Source organism: Oratosquilla oratoria, chromosome 17 (assembly GCF_046742065.1).
Source record: "Oratosquilla oratoria isolate Oo_2021 chromosome 17, ASM4674206v1, whole genome shotgun sequence".
NCBI classification, from domain to species: Eukaryota; Metazoa; Arthropoda; class Malacostraca; order Stomatopoda; family Squillidae; genus Oratosquilla; species Oratosquilla oratoria.
This window is the reverse complement of record NC_134793.1, coordinates 27,874,481-27,897,472: the sequence shown is the minus strand read 5'-3', so window position 1 is coordinate 27,897,472 and position 22,992 is coordinate 27,874,481. Positions and strand designations below refer to the sequence as shown.

Here is a 22,992-nt window from a genome sequence, read left to right as displayed (position 1 = left end):
ACAAGATGGCGTCCCGATCCTATGCTACCGACTTCGTTCATTAGCATATTTTCTTGTAGCATGGTATTTTTTACTTTCATTTCCGCCCACAAAATTGCATATTACGTTGATACATTTTAATTTACATAAATTAATAATTAATTTTCTATTGCTATATTGCGCCCATGGTCGAAACTAAAAAAAATACCCCGGTATTCAATATGGAATGTCAGCATACGCGGATTTGGTCATATACGGTAATTTCAGGAACCTAACCACCGTAAATAAACAGTAAATAAAGCTTTAATGTACTGTATAAAAGAGGGAAAATACACGAAAAATAAAGATACATGTATTGCTGGACATTGTACATACAGTACATGTACGTATATGTATACACTTTCGCTTAACGACCAATTCGGTTAACGACGGCGCGCTGGTCCCAATTGTCGACGTTAAACGAGGAGTGGTTGTATTTGACTGAATTTTTGTGTTCTTTCATCCTGGTGTGTAAATCTCTACCTGTTTGTCCCCAATATACATTATTACAATTCGAGCATGGAAGTTTATAAACACCTTGATGTATTTCTTCTCTAGGTCTTTGATGTACATTAACCTCTTCCCTCCAGGGCACATTGCACGTCTGGCAGCATTAGCTGCCTGACGTGCGATGTCTCGTCATAATAATTGCACTATAAAAAATAAAGTCAGTGCTAAATTGTCCGTTCTCTTTCACCCATGTATTTTGATAACCATAGAAAACTGATGAAGCCAGTTTAGAGAGAATGAAAATTACGTAGGTACGACTACAATAAATATAATCAAGATGGCGACTTCGGCATCAGCGAGTACCTACTTGCTCCTCATGCCGCCTACGTAGGCGGCACCATATGGAAGTGGTTAACTATTTTCTTAGACAAATTATTGGGAAAACTAAAAACAAAGTTTATGTCTTTCTGTGGTAGAAATTGCGAGATATCATTTAAGGACTTATTATAAGGCAATTTGATACAGTTTTTGTCCCAAACTAAATTCTTACTGGAATGGGCAGTGGATCCAAAATGACTAGTTTTGGCTTTGCTTAGGGCTCTATTTAAAAACCAATCAGGATACCCTATTTTTTTTAACTGATTCCTGATGGTTGTTATCTCCATTTCCAAATAATGTGGACTACATACTCTGAGTGCCCTCAGGAAGACCTGAGGCAACACTATATTTAATTTTATCAGGATGGTGGCTGAAAAAGTGTACATAACTCCCCGTATGTGTGGGTTCTCTGTACACTGTAAAAGACAAATGATCCTGATGTCGTATTAATAGAATATCTAGAAATGGCAGTCTATTATCCACCTCCCATTCAACTTTAAATTTTATATTAGTGGTTAAGTTGTTGAGTTGTTCAAAGAAAGCATTAAAAGATCCCCACTCTATTTCATTTCTTCTTATCCAACACAGTGATTTCTTGTTGAATTTTACAAATGTGTTACAACATTACTTTGTAGTTAAGTGAAAATGTCTCAAGCCAATGAGTTTTTTTTTATCTATTCTTTTAGTGTACATCCAATTATCCAACTTTTCCAAACATCTGATCTAGGGTATGTCCCACTAAGGTCTGATAAAAGGAATCTTACTGTATACATTTCTTAATGTTGAAGTCCACTTCCCACTTCTGACTCCATTCCCAGACCTTGTTCAGATATCTCTTTGGCAATTCACAATATTTTCCGTACTTTACTAGTTTTGCATCATCTGCAATGAAGTTCATGCAACATTCTACATTTTCATCCATGTCATTTACATATATAGCAAACATTATTGGAGCCACTACTGAACCCTATGGGACTCCACTTTTCATTTCTTCCCAAGAAGAGTTTTTATCTTTGATCACCACTTTCATTTTTCTTCAATGCATGAAATCTTCCATCCATTTCAATATTTTTTCTTGTATACCTCTTGTTGTTTCGAGTTTTCTTAATAATCTTTTGTGTGGTACTTTATCAATTGCCTTTTGTAAGTCTTGGAAATGACAATCTGCCCATCTGTGTCCCTTTCTTGCATTATATCTATTAAATTTGAATAGAAACATACCAAATTTGTGGCACATGATCTTCCCTCTCTAAATCCAAATTGTCTTGGATTTAGTATATTGTCCTCCAGATGTTTAGTCCATTTACTTTTGATAACTTTCTCACAAATTTTGGCTATTGTACTTGTGAGACTGGCCTATAGTTTGCTGAGTCTTCCTTGTTTCTCCCTTTATATATTGGCATGATATTGGCATTTTTCCAGTCTTTCAGTACCTTTCCTTCTTTGAGTAAGCCATCTATTATCTTATATATTTTGTCCATTAGTTCATCAAACATCTCTATATCGTCGACCCCAACGATATAGAGATGTTAGCAGCAGATCAGTGTCTGGAAGCATCTTGTTTAGTGGCCAGGGGCCTCAATGGGCCTGTAGCTCCAGAGGAGTGAGTGAGAGTATAAGTTCATCTATACATTCTTTTAGTATCCAGTTTGCAATTCCATCAGGGCTGTGTGATTTTCTGACATCAAGGTTCATTATTTGGTCCCTTACTTCTTTCTGTGTCACAATTATTTCTCTCATTGGGGGGCATCTTTCTCCCCTTCCTTCATCCCAATTGTGTATATGTTTTCTTTAGTGAACACAGATTTGAAATGTTTGTTCATAATTTCAGCCATTTCTATATCCTCTGTGTATTCCATGTTCCCTTGACATAGTTTTACTATTTCCTGTTTATTTTTTAGTTTACCATTCACATATCTATAGAATAATTTAGGTTGATCCTTACATTTGTCTATTATGTCTTTTTCATTTTATTTTTTCTTCCCTGAATATTTTTACATATTCATTTCTTCGGTGATATATATATATATATATATATATATATATATATATATATATATATATATATATATATATATATATATATATATATATATATACACACACACATATATATATGCCACTTTCCTTTTTTTTTTTTTTTTGTTTTTTTTAATCTTTTCCAAGCTTTGTCTCTTCTATCTTTTGCCTCACTACATTTTTTGTTATACCAGCACTTAATGTGCATCTTCTCCTGTTTTTTTTTTGGTACATATTTATTCATTGCTTCATTATAGATTTCTTTTAAAATTGTCTATTTCTCTTCCACCTGTGCTTCTTTATAAAAGAATTTTTCCCAACTCGCTTTTTGAAAGAATTTACTAAGTTTCCCTAAATTCATTTTGTTATACATCAGTCTTCCTTTTCTGTGTTTCTCATTTCTCCCCATACATGTTTCCTCTTTTAGTTCAAGCTCAAGTAATATGTGATCACTCTTCCCAATTGGTGTCTTGTATTCAACTTTATCCACAATTTCAGGCTCTGATGTGTATGTGTAAAAGGGATAGATTGCACCGACAGAAAAGAGGTATTTAAGAGGTCATGGGAACAAATTAAGAAAGACTACATGTCTAAAAGATGTGAAGAAATAGTTTTCCATATTGATGCATATTTGGAATAGCTTAGGCGATATAGCCCAAGCTTCAACAATACATGAAATCCAATGTAAATATGATAATTGGAAATTAAGGATATAAATAAAGTTGTAATTGTAAAGGAATTGGAGGCTAGGTAAAATAAATTTGAAAGAAGGAGATGGGACACAACATGCATTCCTCCTTTCCTGTATACTACAATTGGGTAAATGCAATTAAGATGGGACACAATGTGCATTCCTCCTTTCCTGTATACTACAATTGGGTAAATGCAATTAGGTAAATATGTATGTCTTTGAAAATAAGTCAGAGAAGAATGTATGCTCATTTCATTTCAATGCAGCCTGGGTATGAATACTACTTACTTGTGTCTTACTGTTTCCACAAGTACACCATCTGTACATTTTTCCCTTCTCTATGGTCATCTTGAAAGGTTTCTTGTCATAAATTTTCCCCTTATCTTTTTGATAAAACTCATACTGCCAGTTTCTTTCTTCAAGCTCAATACCAGGAGTTGCTCTACTTGCTTTTGCTAGAAGTATCCGATTCTGAAAGTCAATTCCATTAAAAAAGGATAAACATGTACATGGTGAAAAAACTCTGGTGAGGCAGTATACCACTGGCACACATTCAATGTTTTCTAAAAAAAAAAAATCAAATAAAACAATCATGTTTTACATACAATATTTTGGTACTGTGAAGTATTTTTTGAGCATAGTAGCCCCTACTTAATTCATATGATCAATGGTGAGGAAGCAAACTTTGGTAAACCTCTTAATGGGTTACAATATTAAAATGTTGCAATGGTCACAATGGTGAACATGATCCAATTTCTAAGGAAAGTTTTGGCTTGTAACTAATGTAATTACTAATTTAGTTACTAACAAGTAGCTAATTTAGTTACTGAAGATATAGATAATGACTTGGGACCAATGATGGGTACCTGTTTATGGTGGTCCTACAGGAAGGTCAGTGGAGCTGCCCATTTTCAAAACCCAACATCCCTCTTACCTACAACGGGAGGTGCAGCCAGGGCCAGATTTACCAATAGGCATGGTTGACCATTGGCATAAGGTCCATGGGTAACTGGTGGCCCACTGAAACTTATTTATTATGTAATAATGGTAAAATGTATGTGTGTATAAATATATATATATATATATATATATATATATATATATATATATATATATATATATATATATATATATATATATTATATATATATATATATATATATATGAAATTTGGCAATGTAAGTGCAATAAGCATTTTTCAATAAAAAGTAACCATACAATATTAAACTTTAAAGTACAGTAAAATTATATATATATTGATTTTAACTATGACAAATGTAACTGAAGGCAGAGGAAGTATACGAGGAATAATGGAAGAATTTTACTGCCTTAACGTTTCGACCCTTAGGGTCTTGATCACAAAGCTTAACAATTAAGTACAACCTGGACATTTTATACACAATCATGTCATCTCACAGGGTGTCTAGGAAAAGTTGTTGTGCCTTGGAACATTTGTCCGTTTGTTTTCTTCAGCTACCAATAAACTTGTAGCTCTTGCCAAGCATAAAAAAACCTTCTCTATGGTTGATGTTATTAGCATTAATATATGTTGCTTCTAGTTTTTCTTAATTCAGCATATATTAATGCTAATAATATCAACCATAGAGAAGGCTTTATATGCTTGGCAAGAGCTACAAGTTTATTGGTATTTAAAAAGAAAAAAAAAAAAAAAAATGGACAAATGTTCCAAGCACAATGACCTTTCCTAGACACCCTGTGAGATGACATGACTGTATATAAAATGTCCAGGTTGTACTTAATTGTTAAGCTTTGTGATCAAGACCCTAAGGGTCAAAATGTTAAGGCAGTAAAATTCTTCCATTATTCCTTGCATACTTCCTCTGCCTTCAGTTACACACACACACACACAGAATTTAAAAATAGTTTAGATAAAATGAGATATGAAGACGGGACACCACGAGCATAGCTCCCCTTCCCGTAAAATACAACTAGGTAAATACACACACACACTTTCGTCAGATGGACGGCGAAGATTGGAGTTCTGAAGAAAAAGTGAAATTTTCGTGGATCTCAATGCAAAGGAATTACCTTATTGTATTTACAGGGAAGGGGATAGCTCGTGGTGTAGTGGGAAAGTGAGTAAAAAGGAGAAGGGGAGGGATTACTGAGGGAAATGGAAGGAAATGAGGAAGGGGAAGACTTGGTCCAGGAGGCCAGGCGTCTTGTAAACAAGAGAAGGACCGATGATTTTGGGGAAGGGATTAACAAAAATGTAAAGATTAGAAATATAGATAAGAGCAGCACAATGGAAGGTGAGGATAATAATTTCCAGGGATTTAATGAGGGGGGGGGCAGATACCAACCTCCCCCGATTAGCAAAACTAGAGGAAAAACTTGAACAAATTATTGAACATTGGGAGATTGGGTTAGGTAACATATCAAAGATTGTGCAGAGTTGAAAAATTGGAAGAATTAGAGAAGGTGAACAAAAACTTAACTAATGAAATAAAAGAATTAAAAAGGCAGTTAAAAGAAGTAAAAGAGGAGAATGAAGAATTAAAGAGGAATAATAAAGACAACAAAGAGGCCATAGCAAAAGAAGCACAGGGTTTGAAAAAAAATCCAAGAAAACAATAAAGCTGCATTTACTGCCATAATCAAACAGCAAATGAAAGAACAAACTGAAGACTCAGTTATTAAAGTGATGAGACAGAAGGAGAATATAGTATGAGACTTAGCAGATAAAAAGAAATGTATAATTATATTAGGAATGGAAGAGAAACATAACCTAAATAGAACCACAAGAATCAATGAGGAAAAAGAAAAAGTAAGCAGTTTACTAGAATTAGTTCAGGAAGATGAACCTGAAATCATGAAACAAATTGAAGAGATGTATAGACTCGGAAAGTATAGTACAGATAAGACCAGACCAATTAAGATTAAATTCAGGTCACAAATGATGGCAGAGAATATCTTAGCAAAAACAGGGAAACTAGCAACAAGTGAACAATATAAAAAGGTATGGATAAAAAGAGAAATGAATAAAGAGGAAAAAGAGGAGGAAAAAATGAAAAGACATGAAGCTAAGGAAAAAAACGTGAAGAGAAGAGTCAGAAAAAGAGAAATTCTATTGGAGAGTAGTGAATATGAACGTAAGGAAATACGACATACTAGAGAAAAACAAAAGGGAAACAGAGAATACAATGGAAGTGGCAGAAAACTAAGGGTGTCTTACACAAATATAGATGGATTAATAACAGGATTGAACGAGCTGAATGATTATAATTATCTGAAGGAAAAAGAACCAGACATAATGGGAATTGTAGAAACAAAATTAAAAGGCCCACTACCACCCAACAGTGTAGGACATGATGCATATAATTATTGGATTAGAAACAGAAAGACAAAACAAGGGGGTGGAGTTATGTTCCTGACTAAGAAGGATATAAACGTGAGGTGTGTCACATATGGAAAGAATACAGTAGAGATGATTATGATTGAAGTGGAAGACAGAGATAAGAAGAGCAGAAAGTTTGTGATAAATTATGTGTCTCCAAAAACAGCCTCGTGGGAAGAGTGAACATAAAAGTATGTTAGAAGACACAAGAATAACATTAAATAAGATAATGGAAGATGGAGGAAGAATAGTTATGATGGGCAACTTTAATTGCAAAGAAGTCTGCTGGGAAGAGATGACAGTAAAGGGTGGAGATGGCTCATGGGGAAATGTTCTACTTGAGATGATTATTGACCATACAATGACACAGTGGATACAGGAGAACACTAGGTATAGAAATGAAGAAGAACCATCGAGACTAGATCTAATAATCACATCTGAACCTAGAATAATGGAAAAGATTGAATATAAAACACCAATAAGTAAAAGTGACCACATATTGATTGAACTGGAACTAAATGAGGAAAAATACATGAAAAGAAATGAACAATATAGAAAAGGAAGAATGATGTATGAAAAAACAAACTTTGATAAAATAAGAGAATTCTTTCAAAAAGAAAACTGGGAAGGAATATACAAAGAAGAAACAACAGTGGAAGAGAAATGGAATATTTTGACAAAAGTTTATAAAAAAGGAGTGGAAAAGTATGTCCTAAGACAAGAGCAAGAAAAAGAATATGTAAAGTGCTGGTACAACAAAAGTTGTAAGGAGTTAAAAGACATACATACATATATCAAAGCTTTTTCCCCCTTACAAGGGAAGTAGCCAAAAAGGGAAAGGCATAATATCATTTCCACCCATTCCATCCCTGAATACACTCCACACCCCTCCACCCTCCCTATCTAAGCACCTCCTGGATGACGGGTCATCCCTGCACTTTGTCCACTGCCCTGGGTCAGAAGCAGTGTCGCAAGACACAGCACATCCACAGCAAGGCCGCTTCATTAAATCGGCGACCCTCCCTCTCCATCCCCCCCATTGCATAAAAGGAGAGGATGGGGAGAAATTCCTTCGGGCTGCGTCAAATTTTGCTCACACATACTACCTCACCCCCCACCCCACCGCCCATTCCACCTCATGCAATCACATCATCATCTATATACAACCATTCTCCATTCACCCTTGTCTTCTGTCCTCTCCCGTCCTTCCTCAACAGACATTCCCCTCTTCCCCAAAGCCCCCTTCACCCCATCCATCCACCTCATCCTAGGACGTCCCTCATGTTCACTCCCTCCACATCTGCCTTCTACACCTCTTTTACTAGTCTTTCTTCACTCATTCTTTCCATGTGTCCAAACCATCCTAATACTCTTTCATCAACCCTATCTCCCAGCTTCTTTTCCACCCCTGTTCTCCTCCTCACCTCCTCATTTCTCACTCTATCTAGCCTAGTAACCCCCATCATACTTCTCAGACACCTCATCTTAAACACATTCAAACACCTTCTCTCTTCTTTTCTTATGTTCCATGTTTCTGCCCCATACAGTGCTGTTGGCACAATCACTCCTTCATACAGTCTCCTCTTAGCATCCATTCCCAAATGTCTATTCCTCATTACACTCTTTAATCCACCAAGGCATTTACTCGCTTCTCTCAATCTACATTCTACCTCCACTTTAACTCCACCTTTTCCTGCCACATTTGCACCCAAGTATCTAAAACTATCCACTTCCTCCAGTCGCCGTCCCTTAACCCCTTCCATATGGTGCCGCACACGTAGGCGTCATGGGGAGCGAGTGTATTCGCGAGGCTGCCATATCGGCGTCTTGATTATATTTATTGTAGTCGCCCCTCCATAATGACATTCTTTCTAATTCTTTTGTAATCGCATTTTCTATGGTTATCAAAATTCACGGGTGAAGAGAGAACGATCGATATAAGCGGTGACTATATTTTATGATGCGAGTATTATTACGACACGTCGTACGGCTGGCATTGGTTGCTGCCACCGAGATCTAAGTCCATGACGCCTACGTGTGCGGCACCGTATGGAAGGGGTTAATGCTCACTTCCAGTCTACTGCCACTTTCACCCCTTGTACATCTCATCACCTTACTTTTACCCACATTTATCTTTAGCTTTCTTCTATCACATACTCTCCCAAACTCTGCCACCAGCTTCCTCAATCCCTCCTCCGATCCTGCCACAAGCACAGTGTCGTCTGCAAACAACAGCTGGCTCACCTCCCACTTTTCTCCATTTTCTTTAACCATCTCCAATCCCTTGTCCACTACCCTTGCATTTACCTCTCGCACCACCCCATCCAAGTATAAGGTGAACAGCCAGGGCAACATAACGCATCCTTCACGAAGTCCCACCTTTACCTAAAACCACTCACTCTCTCCATTTCCAATTCTGACACAAGCTCTACTACTCTCATAAAAACTCTTGACAGCTCCCAGAAGCTTTCCTCCTATCCTGTATATCTGCATAACCTCCCACAGTGCCTTTCTGTCTACCCTATCATAAGCCTTTTCATCCACAAAAGCCCAAAAAACATCTTTCCCCTTTCCTATAGCTTTCTCACATATCTGTCTTACCACAAAGATCTGATCTACACAACCTCTACCTGTCCTAAATCCACACTGTTCCTCACCCATTACTCCTTCTGTTCCTCTCCTAATCCTCTCAATCAAGATCCTCCCATAAGCCTTCCCAACTACACTTAACAAGCTAATCCCTCTGAAACTACTACATTCACACTTGTCCCCTTTTCCATCGTAAAATGGAACTATACAGGCACTCCTCCAGTCCCCCAGCACTCTACCTTCTCTCCAGCAAACATTAAATAACCTCACCAGCCAGTCCACCATCACTGTACCTCCCTTTTTCAGACATTCTGCATGGCATCCATCCAGACCAGGTGCCTTACCTGCTTTCATCATCTTAACAACTGCCTTCACCTCATCCTTCCTTATTTCTCCTCCATTCTCCTCACTCATCACTCTCATTTTCTTCGCATTTCCCACTGCAGCTATCTTTCCCTCCCTATCCTCCTTCACATTTAGCAACTCCCTAAAATATTCTGCCCATCTTCCCCTTACTGCCTTCTCTTCCATTATCATCTCTCCATCTGCACCTTTTACCTTTTCTTCTCTACTTGATTTGCCTCCTCTTCCTCTCTTAATTTCTTTCCAAAACATCTTTTCATTACTTTCAAAATTTTGTCATACTCTTACCCCATTTCACATCTGCTCTCCTCTTTGCTTCCTTTACCTTTTGTTTTACTTCTCTTTTCTTTTCTTTGTACCTCTCATATGACTCCCTCATCCTATTTTGTAACCAATCTGTGAAAGCTCGCTTCTTCTCTTCTACAACCTTCTTTGTTTCCTTATCCCACCATTCACTACCCTTTCTTCTATTTCCCCCTGTCCTTCTTGTTCCACGCACCATCCTTGCACACTTTATGACAAAAGAGATAAAGCTTGGACAAAAATTGAAAAAAGACAAAAGACTTGAAAAATGGGAAAATATATACTAGTGATAGAAATGAATGTGTACAAGTGTGCAGAGAGGAAAAGAGAAAATATGAAAAAGATGTCATAGAAAAATGTATAGATCAACCAAAATTATTTTACAGATTTGTAAACAACAAACTGAAAAACAAACAAGAATTAGAGAAATTATGACAAGGAGTTGAATACACTGAGGAAATAGAAATGGCAGAAATTATGAACAAGCATTTTAAATCGGTGTTTACAAGGGAGAACATACAACCTGGAGAGATCGAATGGGAAGAGAAAGTCCCCCCTATGAAAGAAATAGAAGTAACAAAGAAGGAAATAATGAAGCATTTGAGTAATCTTGATGTCAGAAAATCACACAGACCAGATGAAATAGCAAACTGGATTCTGAAAGAATGCAGGAATGAACTGGCAGAAAAAATACATAGCATAATAAACAGTTCCTTGAAAGAAGGAAAAGTTCCAAAAGATTGGAAAAGAGCAAATATAGTACCTATATATAAAGGGGGAAATAAAGAAGACCCTACCAACTATAGACCAGTCTCTCTAACAAGTACAATAGCAAAAATTTGTGAAAGAATTATCAAAAGTAGATGGGTAAGGTATTTAGAAAAAAACAATGTGCTAAATCCAAGACAATTTGGATTCAGACAAGGACGATCATGCATCACCAATTTAATATGTTTCTATTCAAGGCTAATAGATATAATACAAGAAAGATGGATGGGCTGACTGTGCATTTCTAAACCTAAAAAACCTTTTGACAAAGTACCACATAAGAAGTTGCTTAAGAAATTAGAAACTGAAGGAGGAATACAGGGCAAACTGCTTAAATGGATGGAAGACTTTTTGCAAGAAAGAAAAATGAGAGTAGTGATAAGAGACAAACACTCTAATTGGGATGAAGTAATAAGTGGTGTTCCACAAGGAACAGTTCTGGCCCCAATAATGTTTGCTATATATATTAATAATATGGATGAAAAAAATTGAAAGTTATATGAGCTTCTTTGCAGATGATGCAAAACTGTTAAAAAAAAAAGTGAACACTGAAGAAGATTGTGAGTCACTACAGAGTGATCTCAATAAAGTATGGGAATGGAGTAGGAAGTGGGAGATGGAGTTCAATACTAAGAAGTGTAGTATAATGGAATTTGGAAAAAGCAAAAAAGAATAGTAGGATCATATAAATTGGGAGAAGGAATAAAAAAAAAAGTAGAAAATGAGAAGGACCTGGGAGTCATTATTATGAATAATATGTCACCTGAGAAACATATAAACAAGATTTTTGGAGAAACTTATAATTTAATAAGAACAATCAAAGTGGCATTTACATACCTGGATGAAGAAATGGTGAAGAAAATACTAATCACTTTGATAAGACCAAGATTGGAATATGCAGCAATGATGTGGTCACCAAGTACAAAAAAATGTATAACAAAACTTGAAAGAATACAAAGAGCAATTACAAAATTGGCACCAACACTCTCAAAACTATCATATGAAGAGAGACTAGCAAAACTTGAGCTACAGATATTAGAGCAAAGAAGAGAGAGAGGAGATTTGATAACTATTTATAGAATCATGAAAGGCATAGAAACTATTGATAGAGAGGATCTAATAAAATGGGATGATAGAAATACAAGAGGACACGGAAAGAAAATCAAGAAAGACAGCTATAGAAGAAATATGAAAAAGAACAGCTTTCCTCGCAGAGTAATAGACATTTGGAACAAGTTAGATGAGAAAGTGGTATGTGCAAAAACAATACATGAATTTAAAAATAGTTTAGATAAAATGAGATATGAAGACGGGACACCACGAGCATAGCTCCCCTTCCCGTAAAATACAACTACCAGGTAGGTAAAATACATGTCATGATTTATTACTAGCCATTCTGCCAAATCAACCTTAGTACATATCTCTCTTATTTCCTATGTGCTATTGGAAATTTTTATTTCTTTTTATATTCTGTATATAGTACAGGAAGCTCTATAGTACAGTGAATATTACTTTATAGGATTAAAACAATGACAAATTCTATGCCACAAGGCAGTGCTTTTTGCCCCCATGCTGTCACAGATGAGGTGTCACAGATGAGATAGGTGGGATGGGATGGGATGGGTAATTATTGTTATCATCATAAAAAGTGATGACACTCATTGTACTATACAGTTTCCTTTGCTATCTACAGAATATAAAAGTAATATTTCAAATGACACATAGATGGGAAATAAGAGAGGGGCATGTTTTGCATGACACTCAATGATTATCTGTTAGAAGCAAAACCAGACATAATGGGAATTGTAGAGACTAAACTAAGAGGTGAAATACCATCCACTGTTATCGGACAAGGTTTATACAACTACTGGATAAAAAACAGGGACAAGAAACAGGGAGGGGGAATCATGTTCTTGGCCAAGAAAGACCTAAAGGTGACAAAAATTGCAGAGGGCAAAGGTAATGCTGAATTGATCATGATAAAAGTCGAAGGCAAGAATATGAAAAGTAGAAAGTTTGTGGTGACTTATGTGCCTCCAAAAACAAGCGCTTGGAAAGAAATTGAACATAAAAAAATGCTAGATGACACAAGAAAATCACTCAATGAGATACTAATGGGTAAGGGTAATCTGGTAGTTATGGGGGACTTCAATTGCAAAGAAATTTGTTGGGACAGCATGACAGTGCAAGGAGGAGATGACTCGTGGGGCAATGTACTGCTAGATATGACCATGGAGTACACAATGACCCAATGGGTCCATGAAAACACAAGGTACAGAAATAATGAAGAGCCATCGAAACTAGATCTAATATTTACAACAGAGCCTGAAATAGTGCATAAAGTCCAGTATGAGACACCAATTGGAAAGAGTGACCATGTACTCATCGAAACTATACTAAAGGAAGAAATAGACATAGAGAGGAACGAAAAGCATAGGAAAGGAAGACTGAGGTACAACAAAACAGACTTTACAAAACTAAAGACATTCTTCCGGAATGCAAACTGGGAAATATTTTACAGGGAAGAAACAGCAGTGGAAGAGAAATGGAATATATTGATGGAAAACTACAATGAAGGGGTAAACAGGCATGTACCAAGACAAAAGCGAGAGAGAGAGTACATTAAATGTTGGTTCAACAAAAGATGCAGTGAGGCAAAAGACAGAAGGGACAAAGCTTGGAAAAAGTGGAGAAAAGACAAAAAACAAAGCAAATGGCAAATTTATGTTAACTATAGAAATGAGTATGTTAATGTGAGAAGAGAGGAGAAAAGGAACCATGAGAAGGATATTATAGACAAATGCAAAGAGCAACCCAAACTATTCTATCGGTATGTGAATGGTAAACTTAAAAACAAACAGGAATTGGTGAAACTATGCCAAGGAAACATAGAATACACAGAAGATTTAGAGATGGCCGAAGTCATGAACAATCACTTTAAATCTGTTTTCACCAGAGAGAAAATACCGAATTGTGACATAGACAAAAACAAGAAATCTCCCCTCATGAATGAGTTTACAGCATCACTAAAGGAAATATCAGAACATTTATCAAGGCTGGATGTCAGAAAATCACATGGCCCGGACGGTATTGCAAATTGGATTCTAAAGGAGTGCAAAGAAGAACTAACAGACAAAATACACATCTTAATAAACAGCTCACTCAAAGAAGGAAAGATACCCGAGGACTGGAAAAACGCTAACATTGTACCAATACACAAAGGAGGAAACAAAGAAGAACCCACCAACTATAGGCCAGTATCACTAACAAGCACCATTGCCAAAATTTGTGAGAAAATAATCAAGAATAGATGGGTAAAACATCTGGAAGACAATGACATATTAAACCCAAGACAATTCGGATTCAGACAAGGAAGATCATGCTCCACAAACTTAATATGCTTTTACTCAAGACTAATAGACATAGTGCAAGAAAGAAATGGATGGGCTGATTGTGCATTCCTAGACTTGCAAAAAGCCTTTGACAAAGTACCACACAGAAAACTACTAAAAAAACTGGAACACATAGGAGGAATACAGGGAAACCTACTAAAATGGATAGAGGACTTTCTGACTGGTAGAAAGATGAGAGTAGTGCTCAGAGAAAAATATTCAGACTGGAAAGAGGTGATCAGTGGAGTACCGCAAGGATCTGTGCTGGCACCAATAATGTTTGCTATCTATATGAATGACATGGATGAGGACGTGAACTGCTACATGAGCTTCTTTGCCGATGACGCCAAACTGCTAAGGAAAATAGAAACTGATGAGGACTGTGAAGCACTGCAAGAAGACCTAAATAGGGTATGGAACTGGAGTCAGAAATGGGAAGTGGACTTTAATACTAAGAAGTGTAGCATAATGGAGTTTGGAAAAAGCAAAAACAGAATATCAGGAAAATATACAATTGGAACCAAAGAAGTAAAGAAAGTAGGATCCGAAAAAGATTTGGGAGTAATTATCACGAACGACTTGTCCTATGATATACAGATTAACAAAATTGTCGGGGAGACTTACAATTTGCTAAGATCAATAAAAGTGGCGTTTACATACTTGGACGAAGACATGATGAAAAAAATATTGGTTACATTGATAAGGCCTAGATTAGAGTATGCAGCGACATTGTGGTCCCCCAGTACCAAAAAGAATATAAAGAAAATAGAAAGAATCCAAAGAGCAGCTACAAAAATGGCACCTGCACTTGCAAACCTATCATACAAAGAGAGATTGGCTAAACTGGAGTTACCGACACTGGAGCAAAGAAGAGAGAGAGGTGACCTATTGACCATCTACAGAATCATGAAAGGCACAGAGGTACTCGATAGTGAGAACTTACTTAACTGGGACAAAAGAAACACAAGAGGACATGGAAAGAAAATAAAAAAACATAGCTATAGAAGAGAACTGAAGAAAAACAGTTTTCCTCATAGAGTTTTGGACACTTGGAACAAACTGGACAATGAAATAGTATGCGCAAAAACCATTCATGAGTTTAAAAACAAACTAGACACTGCAAGATACAAAGGCGGGACAACACGAGCATAGCTCCCCTTCCCGCAAAATACAACTAGGTAAATACAACTAGGTAAATACATGCCACACCCTGAACAAACTCCTTTGAATGCAAACTATAACTTTTTTCTAAGCTCCTTTAATTTCATTACTTTGGTTGTTCCATTCCGGAAATTGAGGTAGGATATAAACTTTTTCACAAGGATAGGGTAGGCAGGAGTGGGGGAGGATTAGCATTTTTCGTCAAAAAGGTGCCAAAATTATTATCAACAATTCAATTAAAGGAGGGGAAAGCAGTTAACGCACAGAATCTATTTGGGCAGAAATTATAGACAAGAATAAGAAACTTATCATTGGTGTCCTATATAGACCTAACTTTAGCATTGAGGAGACTGAACTGCAAAAGTATCTAGACAATATTTTCACATAGAGCCACAAATGAAAAGTTAATTTCAATATCAAATAATGTAAAGTACTGGAAATGAACAATAGCTGCAAAACATCATCTTCAAACTATTCCTTGGAAAGTGAATCAAGCAAGAGGAGAAAGATTTGGGAATCTTGATAAAAAACAGATATCCACTAGATTCTAGGAGAGACATATAGGTTGCTAAAGAAAATTAAAGTGGCTTTTTACCATATGGATGAAGAGATGATGAAAAAGCTTACAGAAATCCTGATCTGTCCAAGACTAGATTACATCACTGTTATGGTCCCCACAGAGTGAAGGATATAAGGAAGATCATGATAATATAAAAGGCAGCAACCAAATTGGTTCCATGTCTAGCACATAAACCATTTAAGGAGAGACTAAAAGCACTGAGTCTGCCAACTCTGAAAGATCAAAGAGAAAGGGTTGATATGATCACTGTATTTAGGTTGATAAAGGGAGAGATGGGATCTCTTGATTCGGGAGGGCTTTAAGAGGTCATGAGAAATTAAGAGAAACTACACATGTAAAGGATGTGAAGAAATAGTTTTTTTATATAGAAATAGTTTAGGTGGTATAGCCCAGACAGAACAATACATGAGTTCAACTGTAAATATTATCATTGGAAATTACGGATACAGATCAAGTTGGAACTGTACATGAATCTGAGGCTAGAAATTGGAAAATAGAAGACTGGCCCCCAAAAGCATTGCTCCTCTCCTTTATACTACAATTAGTTTCATAAATACAACTAGGTAAATACTATGCTGCATGGAGCAGTAGGTAACATTCCTGCCTCAGAATGCAGAAGGTCAGGGTTCGATCCCTGGTCAGTGCAAAAAATACTTTCATGACTTTACAACCCCTCTCCACAACAGCAGACATCAGAGGTGCAGTAACTCAGCGTCACATATATATGCTTGTACCTAATCAGTGTGGCTGAACTGATTACACCAATTTCAGACTTCATTCACAACCACAGCCATTCCAACATACCAGAGAAACTTCACATGCACTTCTCACCATAAGGTGAATGTCTCCCATAGTGTTAATACCAAAACTACAAGACTAGTCCCTAAAGCAGGTAAAATTTTAGAAATGCACACCTATGCAATATAACATTATAAAATTAAATATTTAGTAAATTATAATACATCAACATAATATATATTCTTCTTGGTGGAAATCAATTACAGAAAAAGTTGCTAAAAGTGATACATTAATGAACGGAGCCACAGCAACTGCTTGAGACACCATCTTTGTTTTGATAGATGCAGAGGTCAAAGAAATTAAAGTATGATAAATTTGTCTACTCTAACCTTATGTGCACTTGGTAATGCAGTACCTGTAATTTTAGAGGTCATCAGGTGTTACGTTCCATGACACATCACTGACACAAAGAGACGTGGATATGGCACCATAAGCCACATCCTATCAAGAGCCATATCTACTCACTATCCCTAATGAAAATGCATATGGATGTTGAATTTGACCACTACTAGGTTATCTTAAGCTAGATAATAAGATGGAGGATTATAAACATAAATAATTTATGATAAATGACCAGTTACAGGAGTTTTGCGGTGCAGATGGCAGAGAAATACATACTGGGGCTTACCATGGAAGAGATTAGGGGACATCCAAATGACAATGGTACATGAAAGTAGTATATATACATATATAGAATTATACTTTAAATTAATTTAGATAGGTAATGATTGATAAATGTAAGCCTTCTTCACACAAAAATAAAAAGTGGATGGGTTGTGTGAAGCCAGGTAAATAGGAATACATACCAAAGGCTTTTTCCCCCTACAAGAGGGGTAGCCAAAAAGAAAAAGGCATAGAAACCACTCCCACCCATTCCATTTCCTATATATTCCACTCCCCTCCACCCTCCTCCCTCCCTCTTATCTTGGCACCTCCTGGATGATGGGTCATCCCTACATCCTGTCCACTGCCCTGGGTCAGAAGCAGTGTCGCGAGACACAGCACATCCACAGTAAGGCCGCTTCATAAATTCGGCGACCTCCCTCTCCATTCCCCCATGCAGAAAAGGAGAAGACGGGGAGAAATCCCTTCAGGATGCGTCAATTTTTTTTTCTCATACATATTTCCTCACCCCCCATCCCCCACCCACTCTCCCTCATGCATCACAGAATCATCTATACACAACCCCTCTCCATTTACCCCTATCTTCTGTCCTCTCCCGTCCTTCCTCCACAGACATTCCTCTCTTTTGTAATGCCCCTTTCACCCCATCCATCTATCTCATCCTAGGACACCCCCTCATATTCACTCCTTCCACACCTCTTTTACTAATCTTTCTTCACTCATTCTTTCCATGTGTCCAAACCATCCTAATACTCTTTCATCAACCCTATCTCCCAGTTCCCTTTCCACCCCTGTTCTCCTCCTCACCTCCTCATTTCTCACTCTATCCAGCCTAATAACCCCTATCATACTTCTCAGACATTTCATTTCAAACACATTCAAACTCCTTCTCTCTTCCTCTCTCATGTTCCATGTTTCTGCCCCATACAATGCTGTTGGCACAATCACTCCTTCATACAACCTCCTCTTAGCATCCATTCCCAGATGTCTATTTCTCATTACACTTTTTAATCCACCAAGACATTTACTCGCTTCTCTCAATCTACATTCTACCTCCACCACCACTCCTCCCTTTCCTGCCACATTTGCACTCAAGTATTTAAAACTATCCACTTCCTCCAGTCTTTTACCCTTAATGCTCACTTCCAGCCTGCTGTCACTCTCTCCCCTTGTACATCTCATCACCTTACTTTTGCCCACATTTATCTTCAGCTTCCTTCTTTCACACACCTTGTCAAACTCTGTCACTAACTTCCTCAATCTCTCCTCTGATCCTGCTACAAGCGCAGTGTCGTCAGCAAACAACAACTGGGTCACCTCCCACTTTTCTCCATTTTCTTTAATCATCTCCAACCCCTGACCCACTACCCTTGCATTCACCTCTCACACCACCCCATCCATGTAAAGATTGAAGAGCCAGGGCGACATAACACATCCCTGACGAAATCCCACCTTTACCTCAAACCATTCACTCTCTCCATTTCTAATCCTAACACAAGCTCTACTACTAGGAATAGGGTAGGCTTATTGATATAACAACCTGGCACTTGCTGTTGGCACTGGTGTTGTGCACCCCTGGCATAAAAGGAAGGGACACAGGCATTGGCATCTCTGACTCCCTTGCATTCTGTTCATACCCTCCAACTTAGTGTTAAGTTATAACACTTTTTCATATCATGTAAATTACATAGTTTTACACCTAACCCTTTTTTTTCACTTGTAAAGCAAGAAAACGCCTTTAAAAGGCAAGTAAGAATACTAGCTACTGGAGTGAAGGAACTGTTCAAATCATGGCTGAGATTTGATACATCAACTCAAATACAAAGGTTAGTCCATGACACAGGGTTGCCATCACATTTACATGACATGGACAAAGGCATTGAAAGTTACACAAACTGCTTTGTGGATGACGCATAATTATTAAAGAGTGGAGCAAGAGATGGGAGGTAGAATTTAAGATCAAGAAGTGCAGTATAATTGAATTTGGAAAAAGCAAGAAGAGAATAACAGGACAGTATAATATTGGTGGAAAAGTAAAGAAAGTAAATTCTGAAAGGGACCTAGGAGTAATCATCACTAAAGACATGTCGCCAGATAAACATATAAATAAAATAGTCGGAGAAACATACAATTTGTTGAGATCAATAAAGGTGGCCTTTAAATACCTGTATAAGGAAATGATCAAGAAAATATTACAAACACTGATAAGGCCAAAACTGGAATATGCAGCACTGATATTGTCACCCAGTACAAAAAAGAATATAAATTAGAAAGAATACAAGGAGCAATGACAAAGTTGGTCCCAACACTTTCAAACCTGATATATGAACAAAGACTGGTCGAACTGGATTTGCCAACCCTAGAACAAAAAAGAGAACAAGGGGACCTACTAACCATCTACAGAATTATGAAAGGAAAAGAATGCCTTGATAGAGAGGACTTATTAAAGTGGGACAGAGGAAAAACAAGAGGACATGCAATGAAACTCAAAAAGGATAACTACAGAAGAGACCTGAAAAAGAACAGCTTCCCACACAGAAATAGTGTGCGCAAATAATACAAGAATTTAAGGATAAACTTGACCTTGCAAGATACAAAAACGGGTCACCAAGAGCACAGCTCCCCTTCCCATATAATACAACCAGGTAAATTCTTACACTTCTTCAACCTCCACTTCTATCAATAATAGTGTCTCCAGCGGTCACTGTAGCTCCGTTTGTTATTATATCCGGTATTGCTTTTAGCGACTATTTCTGTTATTCATTTTCACCAAGCAAAATGTACATTATGTTGATGCATCACAATTTACAGAATCAATATCTACTTTTCTAAAGCTATATCACACATAGGTATGCACCTCTTAAAAAAAAAATACCCTATTCACTACAAAAGTAGGTATGGGCACAAAATTTTAATTCTTTTTTTACCCTTAAATTATTATTGCATATGAAAGGCAATTTTATTAGAAACAAAATGCTTTTAAAATTTTTGAAAAAGCTTGAAAAAAAGAGACATACAATTTTTTTAATTATCTTTTTAGCCCAAATTTTTGGCTAGACTTTACCATTACAAAATATTAGAATTGAGGGTATTTGTAAAGATTTCGGTAAAGAAATACACATTACCTCTACAGCACTGGTACAATTTTATCAAAATTTGGAATACTAGGGTTTTATGGATCAACAAATCACATGAGCATGTCAAAAACAATGTGAGACATCTCCATCATGTCATATTTGCCTTTTCATGGCAACCATGAAGCTGTTGATTTTCAGATTATCATCAATAAAATCCAAACCACTGGCCCAATTGACATGCAACTTGGCATGTGAAGGTTTTATGGGTCAACAAATCACCTGAGCATGTCATTAACATTGCAGGACCTTCTTCTTATGCCATTCTTACTAACACCTATCATGTTGCCATGGCAACTATTGTCAATTTAAAAATAATAGATAAAATCCAAACCACTGGCCCAATTGACATGCAACTTGGCATGTGAAGGTTTTATGGGTCAATAAATTACCTGAGCATGTCAATAACATTGCAGAACCTTCTTCTTATACTATTCTTACTAACACCTATTATGTTGCCATGGCAACTGTTGTCAATTTAGAAATTGTCAATTTAGAAATAATCAATAAAATCCAAACCACTGGCCCAATTGACATGCAACTTGGCATGTGAAGGTTTTATCATAAAGCCCAATTCTTCAAAAGCAAACAAATATTCACCGATTCAAATGCAAATTTGGTTATCAACCTTGGCAAATTAGTTTTCAGAGTAAAAATATTAAGGTAAGGCCCCAAGAAACCAATATTTCAATGTAAGAAAACTGTTTTTTTAACCTATTTTCTCCCAGATATGAGCAACTCAAGATCGTTGGTGTTATACACTTGGTGATTTGTTGACCCAAAAACCTTCACATGCCAAGTTGCATGTCAATTGGGCCAGTGGTTTTGATTTTATTTATTATTTCTAAATTGACAACAGTTGCCATGGCAACATGATAGATGTTAGTAAGAATGGTATAAGAAGAAAGTTCTGCAATGTTAATGACATGCTCAGGTGATTTATTGACCCATAAAATTCTTCTTATACCATTCTTACTAACACCTATCATGTTGTCATGGCAACTGTTGTCAATTTAGAAATAATCAATAAAATCCAAACCACTGGCCCAATTGACATGCAACTTGGTTGATTGATTGATTTATGGAATTTTTGGCTTGAAGGCCAAGCGCTGGAGCCGGTAGGCCATTCAGCGCACATGCAACTTGGCATGTGAAGGTTTTTGGGTCAACAAATCACCAAGTGTATAATAGCCAACGATCTTGAGCTGCTCATATCTGGGAGAAAATAGGTTAAAAAACAGTTTTCTTACATTAAAATATTGTTTTCTTTGTGCCTTACCTTAATATTTTTACTCAAAAAACTAATTTGCCGAGGTTGATAACCAAATTTGCATTTGAATCAGTGAATATTTGTTTGCTTTTGAAGAATCAGGCATACACTTGCACAACAAGATAATTTGAATATCCTGTGCATACACTGAATGCTCAAAGCATTCAAACTAAACCAAACAAAATGCAACGGGTCGCAAAATAAGGCGTATACGGTACCAGCGTGATGGTGGTGCCGCGCTTGTTTTTGCGTGTATCTAACAAAAGCCTTATGCAGTCAATACCCCATACAGGGCTTTAATAATGATAAATAATGTCTTAGGTTTGGTTAGATTATGTAGTGATATTTCACCTGTGATATCCAGTGCTTGCATCTTTAGAAACTATCATGCTATAAATGTGGAATCATTGAGGTGGTCCACAGAAGAGATTTGAGGATAGTAGAATGGAAAACTTGGAGTTCAAAAAGATCCGAATTCTCATTTGCATAGAGATTATTCTCCATAAATTAATTATGGCTCTGGTCTCTATGATTAATGCTAAATTCCCCAAAACGGTGACAACACAAAACTTATGCAGTCAATATCATGTATGAAGGGGTTACATTGTTTGGTTTGATTAATTTAAGCTAGACTAGGTTATCATTATCATAACACAAAAGAGGACACTAAAAATAGTGTGCTTATAGTTATGACATCAATCTTAATTTAGATTTCAAAAAACATTATTATTTTTTTCCAATTTGTGAAAGCAATGTGAATGTCCATAAACATGATCACATTGGCAAATTTGATAATTTGCAATTAGGTAAGATTTTGAATCATGTAAATATGGATATTTAACCTGAAATTTATTTTGTCCAATAGCCCCTAATAATCTTATCCTTACCTAATCAATGTAACAATTCCATAGAAATAATAATCTTTAAAATGCAAACACTAAAGGTAAAAAATATGCTTGCGTGATACTGGAATAATTATAATACCAGTGTTCACCATCTAAATCTATTGGAGTCCTGTGTTTGTACATATAATTATGTACTTATATGTTTAAGTCAACTAAACTATAATTTCAATCTCAACTGTTGTCTGTTGTTC

At 36.6% G+C, this 22,992-nt stretch overlaps 1 protein-coding gene across 1 annotated transcript in view; it reads right to left on the bottom strand.

The window, feature by feature from the left end:
* LOC143034562 (uncharacterized) overlaps positions 1-22,992 on the bottom strand; it is a 34,524-nt gene that overhangs the window by 11,225 nt on the left and 307 nt on the right. Inside the window, exon 2 of the mRNA XM_076200795.1 lies at positions 3,845-4,027. Coding sequence (XP_076056910.1) covers positions 3,845-4,027 — 183 coding nt within the window. The remainder of the gene's footprint in view (positions 1-3,844; positions 4,028-22,992) is intronic.